The sequence below is a fragment of the Rhea americana genome, unplaced genomic scaffold (genome assembly GCF_003343005.1).
Source record: "Rhea americana isolate MKP2758 unplaced genomic scaffold, rheAme1 scaffold_54, whole genome shotgun sequence".
NCBI lineage: Eukaryota > Metazoa > Chordata > Aves > Rheiformes > Rheidae > Rhea > Rhea americana.
In genome coordinates this window covers 4,674,694-4,696,122 of record NW_028186690.1, presented here as the reverse complement: position 1 = coordinate 4,696,122, position 21,429 = coordinate 4,674,694, and the positions used below count along the sequence as shown (strand labels likewise).

General features: G+C 35.4%; 1 protein-coding gene across 3 annotated transcripts in view; it reads right to left on the bottom strand.

The window, feature by feature from the left end:
- Positions 1–21,429, bottom strand: part of FOXP2 (forkhead box P2) — a 406,754-nt gene that overhangs the window by 106,821 nt on the left and 278,504 nt on the right. For 2 of the 3 annotated variants that reach the window (XM_085318494.1, XM_085318495.1), the window contains one exon: positions 18,480–18,569. In XM_085318494.1, coding sequence (XP_085174620.1) covers positions 18,480–18,569 — 90 coding nt within the window. Of the gene's footprint in view, positions 1–18,479; positions 18,570–21,429 lie in introns of those variants that run through there. The other variant, XM_085318496.1, reaches the window with a different exon arrangement.

Here is a 21,429-nt window from a genome sequence, read left to right as displayed (position 1 = left end):
TTCAGTCTAACCACACATTCTCAAATGCATACTTAAAGCATACTTAAAGGTATGCTGATCCACGTACGATATACAAACAAAAAATAATTGAATAACTTAATACACTGACCCTCTTCCTGCCATTAGGCCCGATCCTGTAACGTTAGCCTCRTTCAAATGGGAAGAAAGATGGGGGAAGGGGAATGTACATGGGAGATTGCACATGCCTGAGGTGGTGATGACAGTGAAGGACAAATATGAAATGCTACATTCTCATGCTAACGCTAATGCTAAGTTCTCTTTCAAAAGAATAACCAGAAGCACAAGCAGAGACCTAAGTGACTTGGAGCAGGCTCTTCTTTCCAAACAGCGTCTCTAGCCAGCACAACACAGATGATGATCCCAGAGCCTGGGTCCTGTCCAGAGCTCCCATGCCKCCACTCTCTAAATTCATGGCCACACTAAAAGCAGAGCAGGCTCTTCCATGCTTCAGTAAAAGAGACATGTTTCCAGAGCAAAGATCTCAAGTGGGACATTCTTTCAGCTTGAAGATTCATGCTCAAATGTGTTTTATCTAAAATGCTCACTCTCAAAATAAAGGAAGTCCTGCTGTAATTTTCCAGGACGGCTTTGAATGATCCCACAACCAACCAGTCACCAAATTACTGTCCAGTCACAGAATTGCTGTCCGGTCACCGTAACTTTATAACATGTAACACCCGGCCCAAAACTCTTACAAAAGGTTATACAGGAGGAAACAGAGATCATAGTGTACTGGCTCATGACTCTTTCAGTAGAGACTCTTTCAGAGAGTTGGTATCAATCTGAAGTGTCAAATCTGCAGGTTTTGGCAATGTTTATCCAGCACCAACCGAACAGCACAAACAAGCAGGGATCTTAATCATCATCAGAACAGGTAAATACAGGAGAATAAAAAGACAATGTTGGACCACTGACCGTAAGTTTTTACTAGCAGGTGGTACTTTCTTAGTGTAGACTAGGAAAATTCTTTCTATACATTCCTTCCACCAAATATTAGTCTTCTCAAGGCTAAAAACACATATTCTGTATATTGAAAGAATTTTATGGTTTGACTGGATGAGATACTGCATCAGCCTTTGTATAAAGCCCACTAACAAACATCTCCAAAGCTGAACCAAAAATGACTCCCATCTTTCTGTGCTGATGTGCCAGAAGAAAGTGGAAGCACTAATGTTTTGCTGTATTCTCATCCCACCAAACATTTCAATCTGGCAAAAAAAAGGTAAAAAAAATTATATGATTCCTCTGAAGCATTGAATTAAGGATTCGAATTAACACCTCATTCAAAGAAAGAATTTTTAAGAGAGTATAAAGTTTTGAAAGGTATACTAAGATTGTGTCTTTTGTCACTTGGGAATAGGATTCTTTTTAAGTATCTGTAAAGTACAGAGCATTACTTTTTAAAACTCTAAATACCACAACAAAATTTACCATTTAACACAATTAAAACATATATATTTACAAAAAAAGTAGGATAAAACAAAGTTAAAGAGCTCACCTTGACTGATTATGCATGTACACCTATAACACTTTGTATTGCAACAAAAAAAACCTTCAAATTTCAAATATTACTAGAAACCAAGATTATGCTAAATACAACTGAAAAAAAGAGAATCATTTTTGCAATTATATTTTAAAATAACTCTATAAATATAATAACAGGCAGAAGCTGAAGAACATACCCAATATTTTGAGAGTCTTTTGATGTTACATAAAAAGCGTGATAGATGCATCAGATGATAGAGCATGATACATTCTCCAATTTGCTCACACTTCATCATTCAAAAAACATTGCTAAAATGTTGTGTTCAGACTTAGAATATTCTCAAAAGCAATCACTATGGGGTATATACACATAAACTTTTGCATTACAGTTATAAATGTTGATGTCTTCAGTTCCCTTCATATTTTTTCACAATGATAAGCACTTTTACCAAAGGAAGAGTAGAATGGATAACTTCACTATGGAAGTTCGATCTACARAAAATTATCAGAATCCTTTATGCAAAAGTTAGCCTCAGTGCAAGAAATGTAAATAAGGAAATGTCCTCAAGGAGTAAGAACACACCCTTAGCTTTCATTTGTGTCTTCTGCTTAAGCTAAGCTACTTCATTAAGGCAAGCTGTATTGCCTTTCTTTTAAYGAAGACAAAGTAGTTTTTCCTCTTTTGGATCTCTCAGAAGCTAGAAGCATAGATAATGGTCTTCAGCAAAAGGAAATCCATAAACCCCAAACATTTTTTAACTCCTACCAGTGCCTAGTACAACTTCTCTGCTGATCTTGTCAAAACCAGGAGAAAATCGCTAGGGATACAATTGCCCTCCACTAGCTCAAACCCACAGAAGGTTTATTTTTACACTGAATAATCATTTTAGAAATGTGTATCTGATATCTTAATTAGCAATACATTATAACCAAAAAATACTTCACCCACAACAAAAAACCTCAATTGAATATCAAAATAAATTCTCAAGGTTTTAAAGTGTCTTTCTGCTGCATTTTGCATTTCTTCTCCTGTCCTGGGATGTCACCCAAAGAGAACCAAGTAATCAACTAGCAGTCAAGACACCCCAGCAATGAGGCAACATCATCCTCTAAAACATAGTTGTCTCTTCAAAAAAGAAGACAGCTCATGCTGGTAGTTCTGGTGGTGTCTTAGGAAATATCACTATGGAGTTTTTGCCCAAAAGCAGCCTTGTATTCCTTAATAGTGTGCAAATATTGACAMCTCATTAAGCTGCTGGGAAGATTTTGAGTATCTGGATCAAAAAGCACACATGCAATATCAAGGAATCAAGGAGAATGTACTGACCATGACAAACACCATCAACTTAGAATTAATGTTAAAGTTGTGAGATGCAACATATGCTGAAAATACCATTATATGAGCACCAAGTGCCATTGCCTATGGAGTTAAACACAATCCCTTAAGTTGGTTGATCCCACACAGCATCTCCTATGTAGGCAATACGCTGAAAAATCCCTAGAGAAGGTCTTGTTCTTACAGAGTTGCCTGGACTGCAGGGACTTACACTGCACCAAAGCAGATGTAGCTGCAGTTTTCACCCTTCGTTCTTCCAAATTTGCTTTTGTGATACTCTATAAAAGTCATGTTGTTAATGTTAAAATATGCTAGCATATATAGATTTCAACTAGTGCAAACAGATTTTTAGTGACTGCTTTGTATTTCTTTTTCTCTGCATCATTCTACTACAAGGCAGAAGCTGTTTGAGAATGTACATATACTAAATTGTTTGAGCATTTTTTAGATCTAGTTTTTAACTTCCTGGATTATACAGCTTGGCTTTATAACAAATCTTGCTAACATTATGACCACTTGTATCCTAAAACACTACAAAAATTACCAAATATGATCATTTTAATGCATTTTTATTTAATAGGTAATTTTTAAAAGAACGATTCAGGATTTGTGGGGTTTGTGGGTGATTTGTGTGATTATTTTTCATATCTGAATACGACGTCATTAGAGAGTAATGGATCCCTGGGGGATCCAAAAAAAAACCAATGACTCCTCTCCAAAAACTAACAGAAGGAAGGATACTGCTTTTCAGTTCTTCAATGGCCCTAACTAAAATTACTCTGAAAGAAAGAGAAATTAGGGAAGATGGTGACCATCTGCAATGTTAGGGAACACAGAAGTCAGTCAGAACTGCAAGTGTGAAATGTCATACATTTCTGCAGGAAGCAGTCCACCATGTAATTTTCTTTAATAGAACAATGTGACACTCTCTCCGCTGAAAGTAAATCTTCTAGCTGCATAAAGAAGAAAAAAACGAATGAAAAATTTTGTTAATTTATTCTTTGCAGGAAACCTGAATCTGGCTACTAAATTTCTTTAATTGCTGAATGAGTCTGTCTATTGCAAACTCATGAAAATTTACTTCATATTTAAAGAAACGCTTTAGTATTGGGGGGAAATACATTTTGTATATAACAAAGAGGATAAATTACTGGCTTGAGTAAAAAAACCTAGCTAAAGCGCTTCAAATGCACAAATAACTCAGAGACCATCTTTATAGAGAAATACAATCAACAAATACTTTGCAACCCATATGCCTTGTAAAGTTACTAATTGTATTGGTTAGAAAGGACCTTATGATTTCCTAAACATGAACTAATTGTAGCTATTGTTTTTACTGAAACTCAGTGGTTTGTAAAAATGCATCGTGCTTATACTGTAATTTGGTTTTTTGCAAAACTCTTAAAACTAAATAGTCTCTCAAATTGGATCTATAGTCTGCTACTTTTCATTTCATGTTCTTTCATCTCCAATTTACTTAACTTTGTCTACCACATTGAAAATTCTATTACTTCAGAACAGGACAGGACAGCCAGTAATTTAGACTTTATTTTGCCTATTCTCATAGTAGAATTTTATGTAAGTTTATAGGTGGACTATAATACTAACTTGGTAAGTTATAKGAAAATTAGCTTTTATACCAGCACCTAACTTTTAACACTGTATTTTACAATTGTTTTTACCAATTTAATGATAGGTGATAGACTGAAATATCAAAAGAATAGAACCAACTTTGTAAATTGTATTCTTCTGTCTTTCTTTAACTGCTGCTAAGACTTCTACATAAAGCAGATAGGTGTTTTTTTTCTCCTTTTTACTCACTGGGGCTTAATTTTTACAGGAACTGAAGATAGAAATTCTGAACATTTGCTCCCATATAATGGGACATTGCASTCCTGTATGTGTTATCAGGAATCTAAAGACTAGGTTTGTAAAAATGCCATGTGTTTATGCTGTGATTTGTTTTTGCAAAACTCTTAAAACTAAGGTTCTTTTATCTCAAATCTACTTAACTTTGTCTACTACACTGAAAATTCTATTATTTCAGAACACTTCATGCATTCCCTGCATAGTTGAAGTAATACTCCAGCTGCAGCCTCACAGGAGAGTCAGATCACTGCTCCATATATATTTCATCTATAATCCTTCCCTTTTGGAAGGTTGTTTTTAGATCACTTTCCTGTCACTCCGACTCTGTGGTGTTCACAAGCAGCTAGCTAGCCTGAAATTATTTAAAGACTATTTTCCTTGAGCTTAATCCTATCTTTCCACCAGAATGTAGAGCAATTATTGGTAACAAAATTCACACTAGATAATACCCACACCAGTGTTTCATCAAAAAGAGAAGTGTTCCTCAAGGGCAGAACTGGGAGAGGTTAGGTATTTCWAGAGGTTTTCTTCTTCAAAGTATTAGTAAAAACAGAGAAGTTACAATGGACTATTAAAATTTGTAAACTCTGAAGTTTGCTGCCGGAGTCAGCCTCTTCTTATAGTAAAGTCAAATTCACTTGGATGGCCAAAAGTAAGCCTTCAAAAGGAAAATAAACAGATGTTGACTGAAAAGTTTTAACAATGCTATGCTGAATTAGACCAAATTATCATTTAGCCTGTTGGGCTCCCTCTGACAGTGGTCAATACTCAATGCCCAGAGAAGTGTAAAGAATGGAGTTATGTAGTGACACTTTCCCCATATTTTAGAAATTTGGAGTTTAGAGATTACGAAAGGATTATGAAAGTCAGAAATTTGCATTTTGTATTCAACTTCTCCTTCCATTAATCTGTCCCCTTGCTTTTTGAGCCAATGTCTATAACATGTTAGTGTCTGTAACATCTTGCAGCAAAGAGTTCCAAAGCTCAGCTACATGCTGCTTGAAGATCTACATCATCCTTTTAGCATGATTTCATGTCTCTTAACTCTTTGTACTGCAAAGGGACAATTATCCCCTGTGAACAGTCAGCACTTGTAACTGTAGCTAAAGCGCAACTCTGCAGCAATTAAGCACAACAAGAGACAGACTGGAAGAGCTTGAGGGATGAAAAAATGCAGAGATTATCTTTGGATCTGTACGGATCATGTCTCCTTCTCCTCTCCCAATATTTCAAAACTTGAGCCAATGGATTCTGGTATTCCCTGAATAGCGCACACCTATCGCTTGTGCCCACACAGTTGGGAATAAAATACACTCAAAGATGTATGATTATAAACTTGCTGCCTGCTGTTCAGTCCCACTTCAATGTGTATGTCATCTTTTCAATGATGCATGTCTCTGTATCTCTGCAGTTCTTTTTCCCTTCTTGCACTCTGTTAGTGCTGTCAGCATACACTACACGCCTTTTGGAAATGTGATTCCTGTTAAAATTTTATACAGTTATTAATACAAGAAGACTCAAGTATCTAACATAAAGTATTTTGGTCACTACAACAGTTAAAAAAATATTAAAAGCATGAAGAATCAAAGTTTCATCCTAACAATGAGATCAGTATTAAAGATGATAGTCCCATAAAGAGCATAATCCAATGCTCTTTAAGTTTAAAACTTCTTCTTTTTTGATCCTAGACTGCTAATCAAGCTTCGTAAGCCAAGATTCTAGACCAGCTTTTGTCAAAAACAGCTTACAGTGTTCCTGTGTTTTTTCTCTTAGATAGAAAGCACATTAATCATGAGTCAATAAAAGATACCTTTCTTAAGCAGTTCACATTTTAAATTAGCAATCAGCTAACATGAATGACATACTAACAAAACCAATACTTAATGAAATTAAAATCTCAACTTTACATCTCCCAGGACTATTATGGGACTACTATTATGGGAAAATCATTTCCTGTAGCATTTTAGAGGCAGCACTCTACAGATGAAATGTTTAAGATACAAGGGAAAAAAAGGAAAATCTGAAACAATCTCCCAGCTGAAACAAAGATTTTCAAAGCTATTTATGTACACCTGTTGACAATTTCATGTGGGGRAAAAAAATGACTTACAGAGAATTTTTCCCTGAAATAGGATTCTGTTTGAGTTCTTCCTAAACTTTGTGGTATTCACAGAGGTTTAATAGAGAACTAATTTCCGTGTAAAAGACATGATGCCCCATCATACACTGATACACCAGATTCTAACTTAACTACATGTAAGCATCTGATTCTGCCATCACTAAAACTACTTAAATTTCACTTCAAATGAGCTAAATAATTCCATACACAATAAAAGCAAAATCTAATCTTTTCTGCGGGCTTTCATTATACTTAAATTTATTTTACAGATGATGTCATCACTGTGGCCAGCATTAGGTCAAGCATTTTAAAAAAGTACTTCTACTAACTTTCTTCTCACAGTAATGGTCAAAAAAAATTGAAAGCTGTACAGGATAATGAAGTATGATAAATATTTTATATTGATAGTCCAAGAAATATACACAATTGGTAGCTTTATTATTTAAATTTATCTTGAAAATGCTATTGAAACCCAACATAGTTAGACGTAACACCTGCAGATTTAGTATTTTTCCCAGATGTATTTTAGGACATTATTAATTACAAAGATTAAGTCTAAGAACTTACATTTGTTAACAAGAAATACTCTAAAGAATCATATAAGAAGTCATAATTATTTGTTTTTAGAAGTATAGCTGGAATATTACAATACAAATGGTAACACCTCTGTTAAATTACAATAATTAAACAAAGAACTCCACAGAATCATTCCTTAACCAAAACAAACATATACCTAGACTAAACTATCTTGTAAGATGCTTAATTAGTATGACTTTTCCCAAGACTCAAAAGAGCCCTCTCTCTTAATTTTGGCTCTGACACTGGTTGGGTCATACAATATTGGGTCATATTATATGCGAGTGCTTAAAATGGTTGCAATAATAATGATCTCATAAGAGTTGTTAAGCCAATTCATTTTATTTTTAGGTACACTGATCACTGGTCATCTCAACACTATAAATGCTCTTAAACATTAGGAAATTGTTATTTTTTGTCGAAAAATTATTTAAAATATTGATGTTTTTGGAAAAATGTCTCTCTTCTTTCTGTATATATCCTACACAGAGAAGCCAATTAATTTTAGAATTAAAGCCTTCCATTTAAAAAGTCCATATTTATTAAATCAAAGTTATTTCTTCTGTCTTACAAATTGTGATACATTCAACACATTTTTGAACCTAACAGTCTGAACAAGTCAAAACTATAGAAAAGTAAAGTGGAAGTTAAAGCTGCATAGACTATGCACACAGAAGCAACCATTTTTTATTGTAATCTAATAAGCAAGACTTAAAGTATTCAAAATAATCATATAATGAAAGAGAATTTAAATAGATTACGTATTGTGAATTTGTCATCTGTATTTTCATAAACATAATTTATTACCTAGTCTGTAGAATTCTCCATTCATAAAACAGGCCATAAACCTATATGAAATAAAGTTGACTTTTTAAAGAATAAACAACTGTTGTGTTTAAGACATTTCATGTACATGGTATAATTTTAAGAAGGCATTACAATCCTTTTTAAATTAATTTGCTGATTTGATGTAATTTGCTTATTGAAAAATCAGCATTCTATTCTGTTTCCTGGAGTTTTGCTACTGATTTCAATGACACCTTGCTTTACAAACAACAACAATACAGGACCAGAAGAGACTTCCAGAGTGTACACGTTTTTGATTCTTGTAATTTGAGCTATATAAGTCCCTTTCTAAACTGATAATCTTTAGGAAGATGGTTCAGTTTTGGGGGCAGCAGTGGTGTGGTTCTTGCTTCTACTAATGCTACTAGAACAGTGCTCCAGAAACTCTTTCTTTGAATAGCAACAAACTTTTTTCAAACTTTATTCATACTTAGCTTATAATTATTTGTTCCTGTGCTTAAACCTATACTTAAGAAAGATACTTCTTTCCTGAAACTTGCCTTTTGGCTCTAATTGCATAGAGCATTCACAATCTGTCAACCTTTGATTCTGGTCTGAATGAAACCCTCTTGGACTTGTATGTCATGGAAATGTATTATACAATTTATACAACCTAACTGTGGTAGCACACATGTGTTGATAGCACAAAATTTGCTAAGCTACCAGCCATAGCCAAAACAGAGAGACAGCGTCACTTTACGGGTATTTAGAGCCTCAGTGCTAGAACCCTGAATCTTTCTACTAATCCTACACGGAATGTGTCTCTATGTTAAGAACCAAAATTAGATGGCTTGCGTATCTTCCAGTTTTCCAGATGAAGTTTAACAAACACCTTTTAAAAGAAGCATTAATATTTCCCTATCTTCACTGGAAACATATCTTCTAATCATTTAGAATTGCACRTTCCTTGTTCCTGACTATGTTGTATCACTGGCAGTTCTCAGACACATAGTGACAAATACTTCTCTCTTCCCTCTTCACTCTAAGTGATGGACACAAGCTTAAGGCACAAAATTCTTTTAAGTTCTAAAATACATGACTTTACACTTTGCAATACTGATTTTCTATAATTTACTGGAAATTGCTTTCTAATTTTTATTCCTTAGCCCAATCCTCATTTGGACTTATGAAACTTACCCTGTCATTTCATTTCCATGGGTAAAACACAATCATAATGGAAAGTTTGCAGTCATATATTTTTTCTTCCTATTTTTCTTCCTTGTTCACACAGTATGGGTTCAACCCTTTATAATTAGATTTTTTTATATATACAAAAAGCATCAATCACCATCTACCTTCAAATTGGCATTATTATTTCCACTTCAGAGATCATGTCCTCAAACTGAGTTTTTTCATGGTACCCTGAAGCGCTCTTGAAACACAAACAAACACTGTTTTGTGTATGAGTTCAGACTGTATTTTATTTTGGACAATGCTTTTCTTTAAGTAGGTACTTTTATTACTCTTAAGCATCAAGTCCATAGCTGTCTGTGTGCTAAATTACAGCTGCAAAAATTTAGATATGATATTTTTTCAAGCACAGAGTTGATTTTGATATTTTTTTCTGATATATTGGGTTAGTGTACTGGCTTTTTCTCTGCACTGTGTAGAGCTTTTCCATCCTATTGAGAAACATAATCTTGAATAAATGGATTGACTGTGAATACTTAGGAGAGAATTCATTCCTCATTTATACTTTAGGTTCATTGTTGAAGCATATTGATGCTGTTGGCACACTGCACATCTTGTACATATTATTATTGTACAATTGTTCTTCAGAGCTTCACATAATCAAGCAATAAAGTTTTGAAGTAGTGTTTAGTAACATTTTTCACCATTAGTTCTATTTCATATCACCATCATCTATCTGTCTCAAGGAAGAAAATCGTATTAGAAGCATAAGAAGACCTAGAACATCAAGCTAGAAGTTGTTAGAATTGTTCCCTCTAGTTCTTGCAAGATGGGCTGATGATGGACTTTTTCTACTCCACTGTATGATCCCTCTTTCAGGTATGCTCACATACTTTTTCCACAGCACTGTAGTGTAATATTTATGCATGTTTATCTATTTAATTTTAATAGCTTTTAATTCAATCTTAAATTTATATAGATGTGTTGATAAACTAAATTAACACCTATGTTGATCTTGGCATACACCGTAACTCCCTGTCAGCCTGCTCCCCCTCTGCTACATACTGAGTAAGTAAGTCCCCCTGTCGGGTAAAGCAATTGCACAACTAACACACAAACTAAAAAAAAACTAAAATATTGTTCAGTGAGTAAAATATTTTAGGACAAATATTTAATTCATAAAGTAAAATTAGTATGTAAAAAAGTACAGAACGTAATTTGCATAAGGAATGTTTGGAATGGCCATGTAATGTGACTGATTTTCATGTGGAAAGGTGCATCTGCTACTATTGACTGAGGATTATTTATTATTTAGTCACAAACTTTATTTTTGGTAGAAAATCTTTCTTGACTTTTGTAATTGAGTTATTAAATGCAAAACATTATGAGAAAGTGTTTCTTCTTAATGGTACTGTAGCTAGAAACCATTTTTAAAAATCCACAGATGGCCTTATCTCACAGGGATGGAGAGTAGGTTGCTAGTTAAAAATTGTATGAAACACACAATCCAGTGTGTTCCTAGAAAAATTTGTTTAGCTGTTTTTTCTGCATTCATCATTTTAAAATCAATGTACGCTAATATGTTTGTTATATTCAAGAGTATCAAGATACCCTTGCTTGAGTGGTGCAATCCTAAATGGGAGTAATTAGGGGCCTGCCTGGGAGTAGACCCTTTAATAGGAGCCTGCTGAGTGGGGAACCATTCACACGTCCCCTCTCAGCTCTTCACAAGCTTTTCTGGGCAATCAGCCAGCTGGTAAGAGAATCAGGCTGATGTGACCTGCTGCAAGAGCCCGGAGGAGGAGGAGCGGCTCAAGGAAACCTGCATCTCCCCCACCACAACGGAACTGCCCAGGCAGCACGAAGAGGAGCAATTGCAAATGCGTGCAACACAGTCAGAGGGGCTGGAACTGCACAGAGGTTGCCAGCTGTTAAAGCAAAGTGAAAAAAGTGAAAAAGCTGCTGCTGCTCTTCTCTCTCTCTCTCTCTCTTTTTTTTTTTTAAGGGCTGGGCCTCCTGGAGTTCAGAATATAAACACTGGCTCATTCATCCCATGCACAGCAATATTTCCTGGCAAGAAGCAGGGTGCAGATTCCACCAGGAGATGTTAGGTCTGCAGGTCTGCTACGTGAAAAGACCTAGGAGCTCTCTGGAGACACCTGCYTTTCCGGACCTAAATGAAGAAGAGGAGCGTGTGTGCGCTTGGGATTCTCTTCCCCTCTCCTCCCAGTTCTCTAGAAGCAGCTACTTAACCAGAAAATCAACAAGAAAGGAAAGTGGAAAGGAAAGACGTGATGGTGATACTAGTAATAAACAATTCAGAGACAGTCACAGTAACAGAGTATGGTACAAGATGCATCAGACTGCCAGAATGCTGCACCGACATATGTTTGACGTTAAAATACTTCCTGAAATCCCTTACAACACAGTAATAATAATCAGTTATCTGCATATTTGCTACCTGTAAACAGAACTTGCGTAATACTTCTTTCCTCTGCCTCCAAAATTTTTAAAACTTTGCAACGTTTTCAGGAAGAAGAGGAGATCTTTGCACCAGCTAGGGTTTTCCTCCCAGTTAGGTACAGACGAAGCCATGATGCAGTCGCTTTCCCCTCACTCGTTTCTGTCAGGAGTACGAGCGCATGTTTTCTCCACATATTACAAAGATCAGAAGGTTAGCTGTGATATTTTATGCCTAAAAAATGGCAACTGTTTTATCAATGGGAAATACTACTTCAAGATGACATACAATAAAGAAGAAACTCARATTAAAAGGAAATCATAATAACAAGTCAAACTTGACATAAACATGTAACAAAACTAACCTTGTAAATACAGATTCTTCATTACAMCATGATAGCTATGTGTTAATTTACTAACTAGTGTCACCTTCTTTGTTTTTATTTTTTAATATCAGAAACTTTCAAGAGTAAAAAGTGACAAAACAAATCTATTCTTGGAAGACTGCAGAAAAATGGCAAAAGACACAAAACAGGGTTATCACCACAAAATAGGTTATCAAAGAGAAGACATAAGAGCGTGGAGGGGACCTGAATGCAAATAAAAGAGGATAACCCAACAAGTTTCTTATACATACACTTCTACCATAAATCAACAAATTAAATCCAGCTCTTTTTCTCTTTTTAATTATTSTATTTATCCCTCTACCTTAAATGGAATTCTTGTTTTCTATATTACTGAGAGCTTGAACATGGCTATTTCCTATTTCCCTCCTCTGCCCACCTTACCAAAAAAATAACTCCTTGCCTTCGCTCCATCTCTTGGGGTTATCTTTGCCTTTGGAGTGGGAATCACTAATGCGAATTTCTTCACCTTGGAGGATAACTGCGTATGTTTCCTAACAGACTTACAGGGGAAAGTGGGACTTACGCCTTTTCAGCGGCTATCTTCCTGATTTAATTTACCCCAAGCCGCAATGTTTGCTTATATGTAGGCCACGAATTTCCTCCAGAATTATACTCGAGAGGGAAAAAAGACTGTTTATCACTACTCTCCTCTCACACTATATATTAGGCATTTGCATCTTTCTAAATCCATGTTTTCTAGCACATACCAAATCTTTCTCCTTCCTACGCCTAGTAGGATGCACTGCAATATAAAGAAATATATAGCATGTAGTTTTTGGAAAGACAGTTTTGGACTAATTGCATTGCTTTCTATTTTTATTTAACCTGACGCAAACAAAAGTTGACCAAAGTAACATCCATAACACTTATTTAACTTTTTTTAAACTGGAATTTTTTACTGACATTACACATGCACATTTGCAGTTAGTATCTGYAAGCCAGAGGATAACATTTAAATCAGAGCTTTTTGCTTCTTTTTCTTAACTTCTTATCTCTCACCAGCTCCTTACATATGTTTAAAAAAGCAAGTAAAGTTACAATGTTAATTGTATGTTTGCTAATTTATTATGTGTAATCAATTTTACATTCATACCCCTATGAAGTTCCAAAGGGAGATGACCAAATTAGAAGGTAGTAACACTGAGGCAAGGAAAGCATGCAGGCTTCAAGAGAAGCAGCCATGAATATCTCTTTACACTTAAGTTTTCCACATTCTCAAGAAAAGTATGTACCCACAATTACTCATCCTCCCCTAACCACTTGTTCTTCATGGTCTACACGATATAAATACATCCTATAAATGCCACTGCTACCTCCTATCTCATATGGTTATCAATGACCTAATCAAATCTCAACCAACACAAAATACTTCAGATATTCAGGGTATTTTCAACCTAATTATTTTCCTATTTTCCTTTTTTCACCTATGGTAACATTATTTTCTGTGATCAATGACCTTTGACAAATCAGAGCCTAAAATCACTTTATTCAAGCACATTCTGATGTACTTATAGTTGAATGGACTATTCTATAAAACTGTAAGATCTAAATTTTTGCATTTTGCCCATACACATTTTTATAAGACATGATTCTTCTGATAGTATGCACTAATGCAACAAACATTAATTAAACTTAAATGTACACTTACTCTCCCCAAATTTTATCAAATTATTACACTTCAATKAAGTGCTCATGCTAAACAAACAAAGCTTACCTTAACAACTCTACAGTCCATACAGCATGATATTTATACACCAGCCTTGGTACACACCGAGCTTAACCCTTTGATTTCAAGAGTCATGATTTCCTGACATGCCATCCTAATACAGAAGGAATTAGTACTAATGTTGAAACAACAAATCTGCTGGCATGAAGGAATAAATAACTAACTAGTTAATTGTAGGTACATTAACTTACGAGACTGTAGGTACATTAACTTACGAGAGTGAAGATAATTATCTACGTATTCTAATCAAGATAAAGTTCAAAGTCTGTCTTTATGAAAATAAACTATTTTATTAGAGACATTACAGGGAATAAAAAGAGCTAAGCTCTTCATAGATCTTGAGGGAAAATAAAATAAGATTATAACTAGCTGTCCAAATCACTGTGCTATACAAACCACAGTAGTATGTGAATCATGGACCAAGCAGGGTAACTAAGAGTTGACTRCCTGGCACAAGGGAAATAATTCTAATGCTGTAGGCTAACACCCAACTATGGTAGTAAATTGATAGCATTTACCTTTGAATTACGCTTCTACTCTGCACTGTCCTGGAAGAACCGCAAGTCTCTCTCATAGCTGTAAATGTAACAAGATGTTGCCAGTTTTAAACCTAACCTAGATGACACCAGATTCTTCAGTGGCCATAAGAAGTTATTTTTTGCCACAGAAGAATGATCTACAGGTTCTAAGACTCAAAGGGACATTTTCCTTATTGTATCTACTCTGGAAATCTGATGCTACAAAGTGAAATAGTTCCATGACARTAATCAGCTCACTTCACCATAGATTACCACAATCACAGCTTCCAGAAAAGAAAAAATATTCTAAAACAAAAATCCATACTACAGAAACCTTAACCTTACTACTGAAGTATGTTTTTCAGGATGCACAGTAAGAAAGTAAATTCTATTATTTCATCATACTCTGGTTAACATTATCCTCAACTCTCATCACAATCCCTACTTAACTATTCTGCAATACGTCATTAATCAACGTATACTGATTGGATCCATTCAATTCATGCATCATGTAATGAATGGCATATATAAACATGTTTCAAATACATTTATTCAGATATCTATACATGAAAGTAAAATCACTATTACAATTGGTACTCAAGCTTGTCAGATGGGGTGTTTTTCTCTTTCTATTTTGCATAAGAGATGCTAATGGTTATGCCATCTGCAGTCTGAAACCCAGAAAAAATGTAAATCAAAGTAATAGTTGATCAAGATAAGCATCTACGTAAAACTAATATTTTTGCAGCTATTGACTTAACTCACAATCTAAATACAAAAAAACCTCCACCTCCTGAAAATTGTAGAGAACCTGCTAGATAAGGATATTTCTGCATTAAAAAATAAAACAAATAAAATTGCCAACCTCAGAAATTCTCTACCTTTTACAGTAGATCATATACTAAATTTTAAAAAAAGATTTTGAATATGAAGTATATAAAAAATAATCCAATTCTTCTAGGAAAAAAAACAGAGGTTCTCTAATGCCACTTGCTTTGTAAAGTGCAGTAGAACTTGGCCACTTACTCAATAYCCTGTTTGGGCAAAGCTGTGGAAASAAATYTGAAGGTTTCTTCAATAGGTTTTCAACCTGCCCATAAGCTAGTAGGTGCTGTAGGCCACTAAAATACTTAATGCATTACAGAATAACGAAGAGAATATATATATAAAAATATCATACGCTGTATTTCCAAAAATACTCACGAAATACAACAAGATGGACAATAAAATTCATATTAGGTTTTCCTTCTTTAGCATGTGGAACAACAGCATAGTTTACATCAAAATATGGGGCAYACAGCAGGTGTGAAAAGGGTGCAAAGGATATTAGGTGCAAAGATCACCTAACACCCAGCATTTGCCTGCAGATGCATGAGCTAGTTTTAAAAGCTAGTTTTTTACCAGTCAGACTGGTAAATTGCTTTAAAACTAAAGGAAATTAGAAATACACTAATATTAAAGYACTTTTCAATATTGGGAGAAGCCTCTTTCTTTTACCAGAAACACAAGCGCAAGTATTTCTGTCTTATAAATCTCAAATTGTTTAGGTACATTTATCAATTCCTACTCCTAGGAGATTTTGGCTAAAGTTACCATTAAATTTGGCATAATAAAATAATAATACTGTACAATTTTACGACCCATATTACCCTATTTGRCCAAGGAGGCATCACAATGCTCAAAATGTAAATTTCCACTACAGAGGAACAAAAAAAGCTCTGTAGTAACAGTAAAAGACAGAAATAGAAAAGCTCAAAGGTCTCATTTTCAAAATCTTTATATATCCTCTTCACTAAAGAAGAAAATTAAAATGGAATGTGTGCTCATACCTGAATTTACATGACATTTGATACGTAAAGCAAAGCCTGGGAGCAAATTCCATGTTCCTCTCATTTAAAAATGAACTAAATTAAGTGTCCAACGCTTTATTAGCCACTGTCACTGTGTACATCCTGGTCACCTGAAAGAAAACTTCCCAACATGCAGTTATCTTGGCTTTAGGAAGCATAGAGCAATTCTGAAAGGAAAATCACTTGCTTTATTTGCTCCTTCCTGCCTCAGCACTGACTCTTCCTGGGAACTAGGTAATATCGGAGGTGTCTGCAATACCCCCTCCCGTGGCGTCCGCCAGGCGCCAGGCCAGCCCCTTGGTCCCCTGTGAGCGTGAAAGCACAAGATCTCCCTCTCCCCCTCCTCATCCCTCTGGGCTATGATTACGGCTGCATTTGTCTCCAAAGAGGGCTTTCTCGTCCCCCATTGGTGTCTATCACAAATAGTTCAGCCCCAAATTTCTTTTGTCTTGCAAAAACGGTTTACRAATAGGTGGGGAACGTGAGCAGAGGATGACAGGGGAGGAACAACTGAACGGGAAGTCGGCAGCCCCCAAACTGCTGCAGTTTCCAGGCTGGAGCACTAAAGTAAACTAACTTTACTGGGAAACATATATTAGGAAAATATCCTTATTTCTGCCTGTTTTTTACACTTCTCTAAGCATCCATTGTTGGCAGTTTAGAGACAGGACATCAGGCTAGATCGACCTTGTACTCTCTTATTACTGCTGATGTTCTTTTCCAAATAAGCACCTGGCAGAACAAACTGCTTCCACCACCTTCATTTAATCCGTCACCTCCAAGGATTGACCCTGCAAGGTCACCAGTTCCATTCCCCAAAACTTACGAAAATACATAGTCATAAGCTGCTGCCTTTATGACTACTCTTCGTGTGTGCCTTCAGCTTAAAAGATATTTAATAAAAAGTAAAGTCAAGGGCAAAGAGAGGAAAGCTGAGATGGTCCCAGAACTCCTACCCTCTCTCTACACCTGACTACAACTACATTACGGCAAGATGCCAACTGGACAGGTATTTTTTTCCATTCTCTTCAGTCATTTCCCTAAGTTCATGTTTGGATCTGAGCAAATAAATACAATTTTAAAAGTACATTTGAAGAAAGATAAAAAACTATCAGCAGTCTAACATTCCCTCAGGAAGTTTCGCACAGAAAGGAGACAATGTGAATTATACAAAAATTGCATGAGTGATCATATTTCACAATATCTCACCAATAAAAAAAGGATAAACCTTGGTGTCTGGGGACCCTCCATTATGCATCCCAAAGAGTAAAAGTCAGATAAAAACACACTATTCCATCAGAAAACAGGGGAAGTCCCAAAAGGCTCACCCACAAAAATAGATGTGGGTGTACATCTTTTGTCTATAACAGACTGTAATTCAGCAGTCAAACACTCATACTTTGTTTATATGCAATGAGTTTTATCTGCAGAATGCAATCTCATAGGTAACTCTGAATCAGCAACAAATCCGCAAAGGAATTAAAATCTCAAAAAGTAAGTCCCATGAAAAGTTTCAATGCTTCTCTCCTACGAACAGTACCCACAGTTTTACTAATAATGCATCTAAAACAATTATTCAGTAACAGAACTTTTATTTACCATAATATTATCTGAAACCCAAGAGCATCCAAGTATGAAACTAAGACAAATGTTCTTCTAAAACAACAGAAGCAGCTTTTTCGTACTTTCTGCAATTGTGTTGGTAGTTTCTGTACACTTCTGTATTTGTCACTTAGACATAGTGTGGATGAGTTATTCTGGCAATTTTTCCTGTATGCTGTTTTACTCCTAGTCTTAACACAGTAATTTTCACATTTTAATCCAGGTATGTACAGAAACCTCATACAAATCTTGCGATGTATTTATAAGGAAGTCATTCGTGCCCTAGCTGTTGAACACAGACTTAGTCTTAATAGATGTTTGTTGTAACGGACACATAGCTTTTATTACTTACAATGAATTTTCTCTGTGAATTAAAAGCAAGTCACCATCATACAAGCCTATATCCTCTTCTATGTGAATATGCACATACACCATAATAGAGTGTAGGCATACACATGCACACACACGCGTGTGAGCAAGCACAACGCTCTGCCCTGAGAATAAGGCCCCAAGGACAAGGACACTTTACTAACCTGCAGTGGTCTCTGTTTCTCACTGCCCTTAGGAGATTTCAGTCCACCTGTCTGTTGCTGTAAAAGCAGCTGTCTTGCTGCCTGGAGTGCCTACAAATAAAAAGAAAGAAAGAAAAAAAAAAGCATATAAGTTCTACCAATTCCTAGAAAGAGATAGGTTACTCAGTGTTAACATTATGTAAAAGTCCATTTAAACAAATGCAACCTCCTCCTGTTCAATTTGTATTTGATAGCCCTCACAGTTCGGTTTGGTTTTGTTTTACTTAAAATATTAAGAAAATCCTCTAGATGTACATATATGTGACTTCACTAGAATTTATGGATGTACATGAAATCCTGCAGGAAATAAAGTTAATTTGTTTAAAGTGCTTGAAGAGGAAAAATCATAAACTGCATCAATAGCCTCATTTCCACAAGGAACTTCTCTTTGAGTGTTCAACTAAAATGCCCACTCCCTTGTAAATTATCATTCAATTTGCATTTTCATATTACAATTTTGAAGCAAAAGCAAGTAGACTTCAAGTGTTACCGGAAGCTGTAATTAAATTTGACAAATCAACATCAGATTATCTTGAAAGTGAATTAATAAGGATATTCATTGAAGATTAAAAACACTTTTTGTACTTACAAATCAAGGAGAAACCTCTCCTTTGACAAAATAAAGTGTAGTTTTAATGCCAAATAAAAATGAGTGGTTTTCATTTGCATTCTTAGGAAAATCAGAGAACAAAGAAATTACTACTCCACCAATCAGATCAGACTCTGGGGATGACAGTATCCCAATCAAAATACAAAATATTTTCATTTATTTTATGTTTTCATTGCAACTCAGCAAAATACAGTTAAATATGAAATGTATACAAACATTCCATTACCAGAGGAAGGCTACTGTAAATTATTTTTGCCTGTAAAATCATTTTTAAAATGCAGCAGTACTTATTAAGAGATTAAAAAACCCAATTCAAAACCTTTACACTGAAACTAACTGAAGAACTCTGTTTTTTAAAGCCAGTTCAGTAAGTAGCAATTACAGCTTTAAAATACATCACACCGCTAAGTATGTTGTTACAACGTACTGTATGCAGAACAGAACACAATAAATGCAACTTGATCGATAGTCCCCAGAATAATAAAGATTCGCCGCTGATAAAGAAAGGTACAATTTTGATTAGACTCAAATGAGCTGGTTTTTAAGATAGTTTCTAGTATCCATGACAACAGTTGCTTTGACAAGATGTGCATATGGCATTACACTGCCAGCTGGTGTGAACAATGTTTGAACTACTGCATTGAGATGCTGAGCAAACAGAAAAAGTTGCCACGTCTTAACCCTCGGGGAAGGCAGTCATCCCCTGATCAATTATGAAAAGACAGAGAGAGGGCTGCTACAGTCTGGCTCCAAGCAAGTTTTCTGAGAAGGCAGGCAGACAGAGAAAACCAAAGTAAACAAACTGAGTGCACTAGCACCATCTCCTAACAACATTGATTCGTCTCCCCGCAGAAGGCTCTGGTGCAAAGTTTGCCGAGCATACTTTTAACATTTGGAGACATTCCCACAACAATCCCCCTATTGTTTCATCAAATTCTCAAGTAATTACAGGTCAGCGTTACAAAGACTACACATTCCTCTGAACCTAAGCAACGAGACACACACAACCAGCTTCTCGCCTTCAAAAATAAATAAAAGTTAACATATTACAAAGTGCACTTGAGATATTTTGTTACCAAGGAATCACTGGATGCCCTGCTTCCTATGTGAACAGCATAATCTCTTCTGCAATCGCAGGTCTCGAGCAGATCCCAGAGGACAATCCTGCTCTGTCTGAGATCAGAGATAAATATCTGGTGATTTCAGGGGCACCAGGATTTGGACCCAACATCTTGCAGTGGTATAAACACAAAACATGGATTAAGTGCCTGAACAGAAGATCTACACTGAATTTATAAACCTTCCCAATCTTTAAAATTCTCTGAAAGGGCAATCTGAATTAAAGAGAGAAAACTATTACATCCCTGAATTAATAGGAGACTGTGCAGGAAAACCAACCTCACCAACCAGGATGATACTGCCACAAGAACAAGTGAAGAAATCTGTAGTTAAAGAAGATGGGAAGAACCATAAAAATACACATCTTTTCTAACTTGTGGCAGTAGCAGGAAGTTCATTACAGGGACATTATCTGGAAAATTATGTACTAAAAACATAATGCTATAGCTCTRGTGTATATTTTGAAGTATCTGGAACAGTCTGCAAGTAGTTTCAGTGTCCTAATCTTCCACAGAAGCAAATTCATCTCACATCAGTACAAAAGCAAGCAAGCAAGCATCTGGCAAAGCTGTACATTTACAGTACTTGAAAATTAGAGAATTAGAGTATGATGTGCCTTAGATTTAAGCTAGCCGGGATAATTTCAAATCATAGCTTGCATACTAGCATAGAATCAGTACAAGAAAGCATGAATTCCTACCACTAACTACAAAATGAAAAAGAAAGGTAGCACAACAGGATATGTTTGCATAAAAGGCTCTCCTACTTAAACTATTTTGATTTATATGTGCTGGTAGGGATATCTTTAAAGGAATAAAGGCTCATCTTTAATACAGAATGTCTTATAAATGATGACTACTGAATACTTCAGTGATCTTATTGTGGCAGTTTAGATTACTGTAAACACAGGAGATAGAACAAGGACAGAAAACAATTTCAAAAGATCAGAGATGATTTAAAACTCATAAAGAGAAATCACTGTCAGCCTTTGTTCTTAGAGCAGTTACCACATGGTACTTTTTTCTCCCAATGTACTGCTTAATTTTAGATTTTGCTACTCAGTAAACAACCTCCCAGAAACATATTCTTAATTTCAAAGAAATTATTATTGGCATTATTCTCAAGTGAAAATTATGAGACTATAAAATATGCAGTTCTACCAATTCMTTTGCTCCTATTACA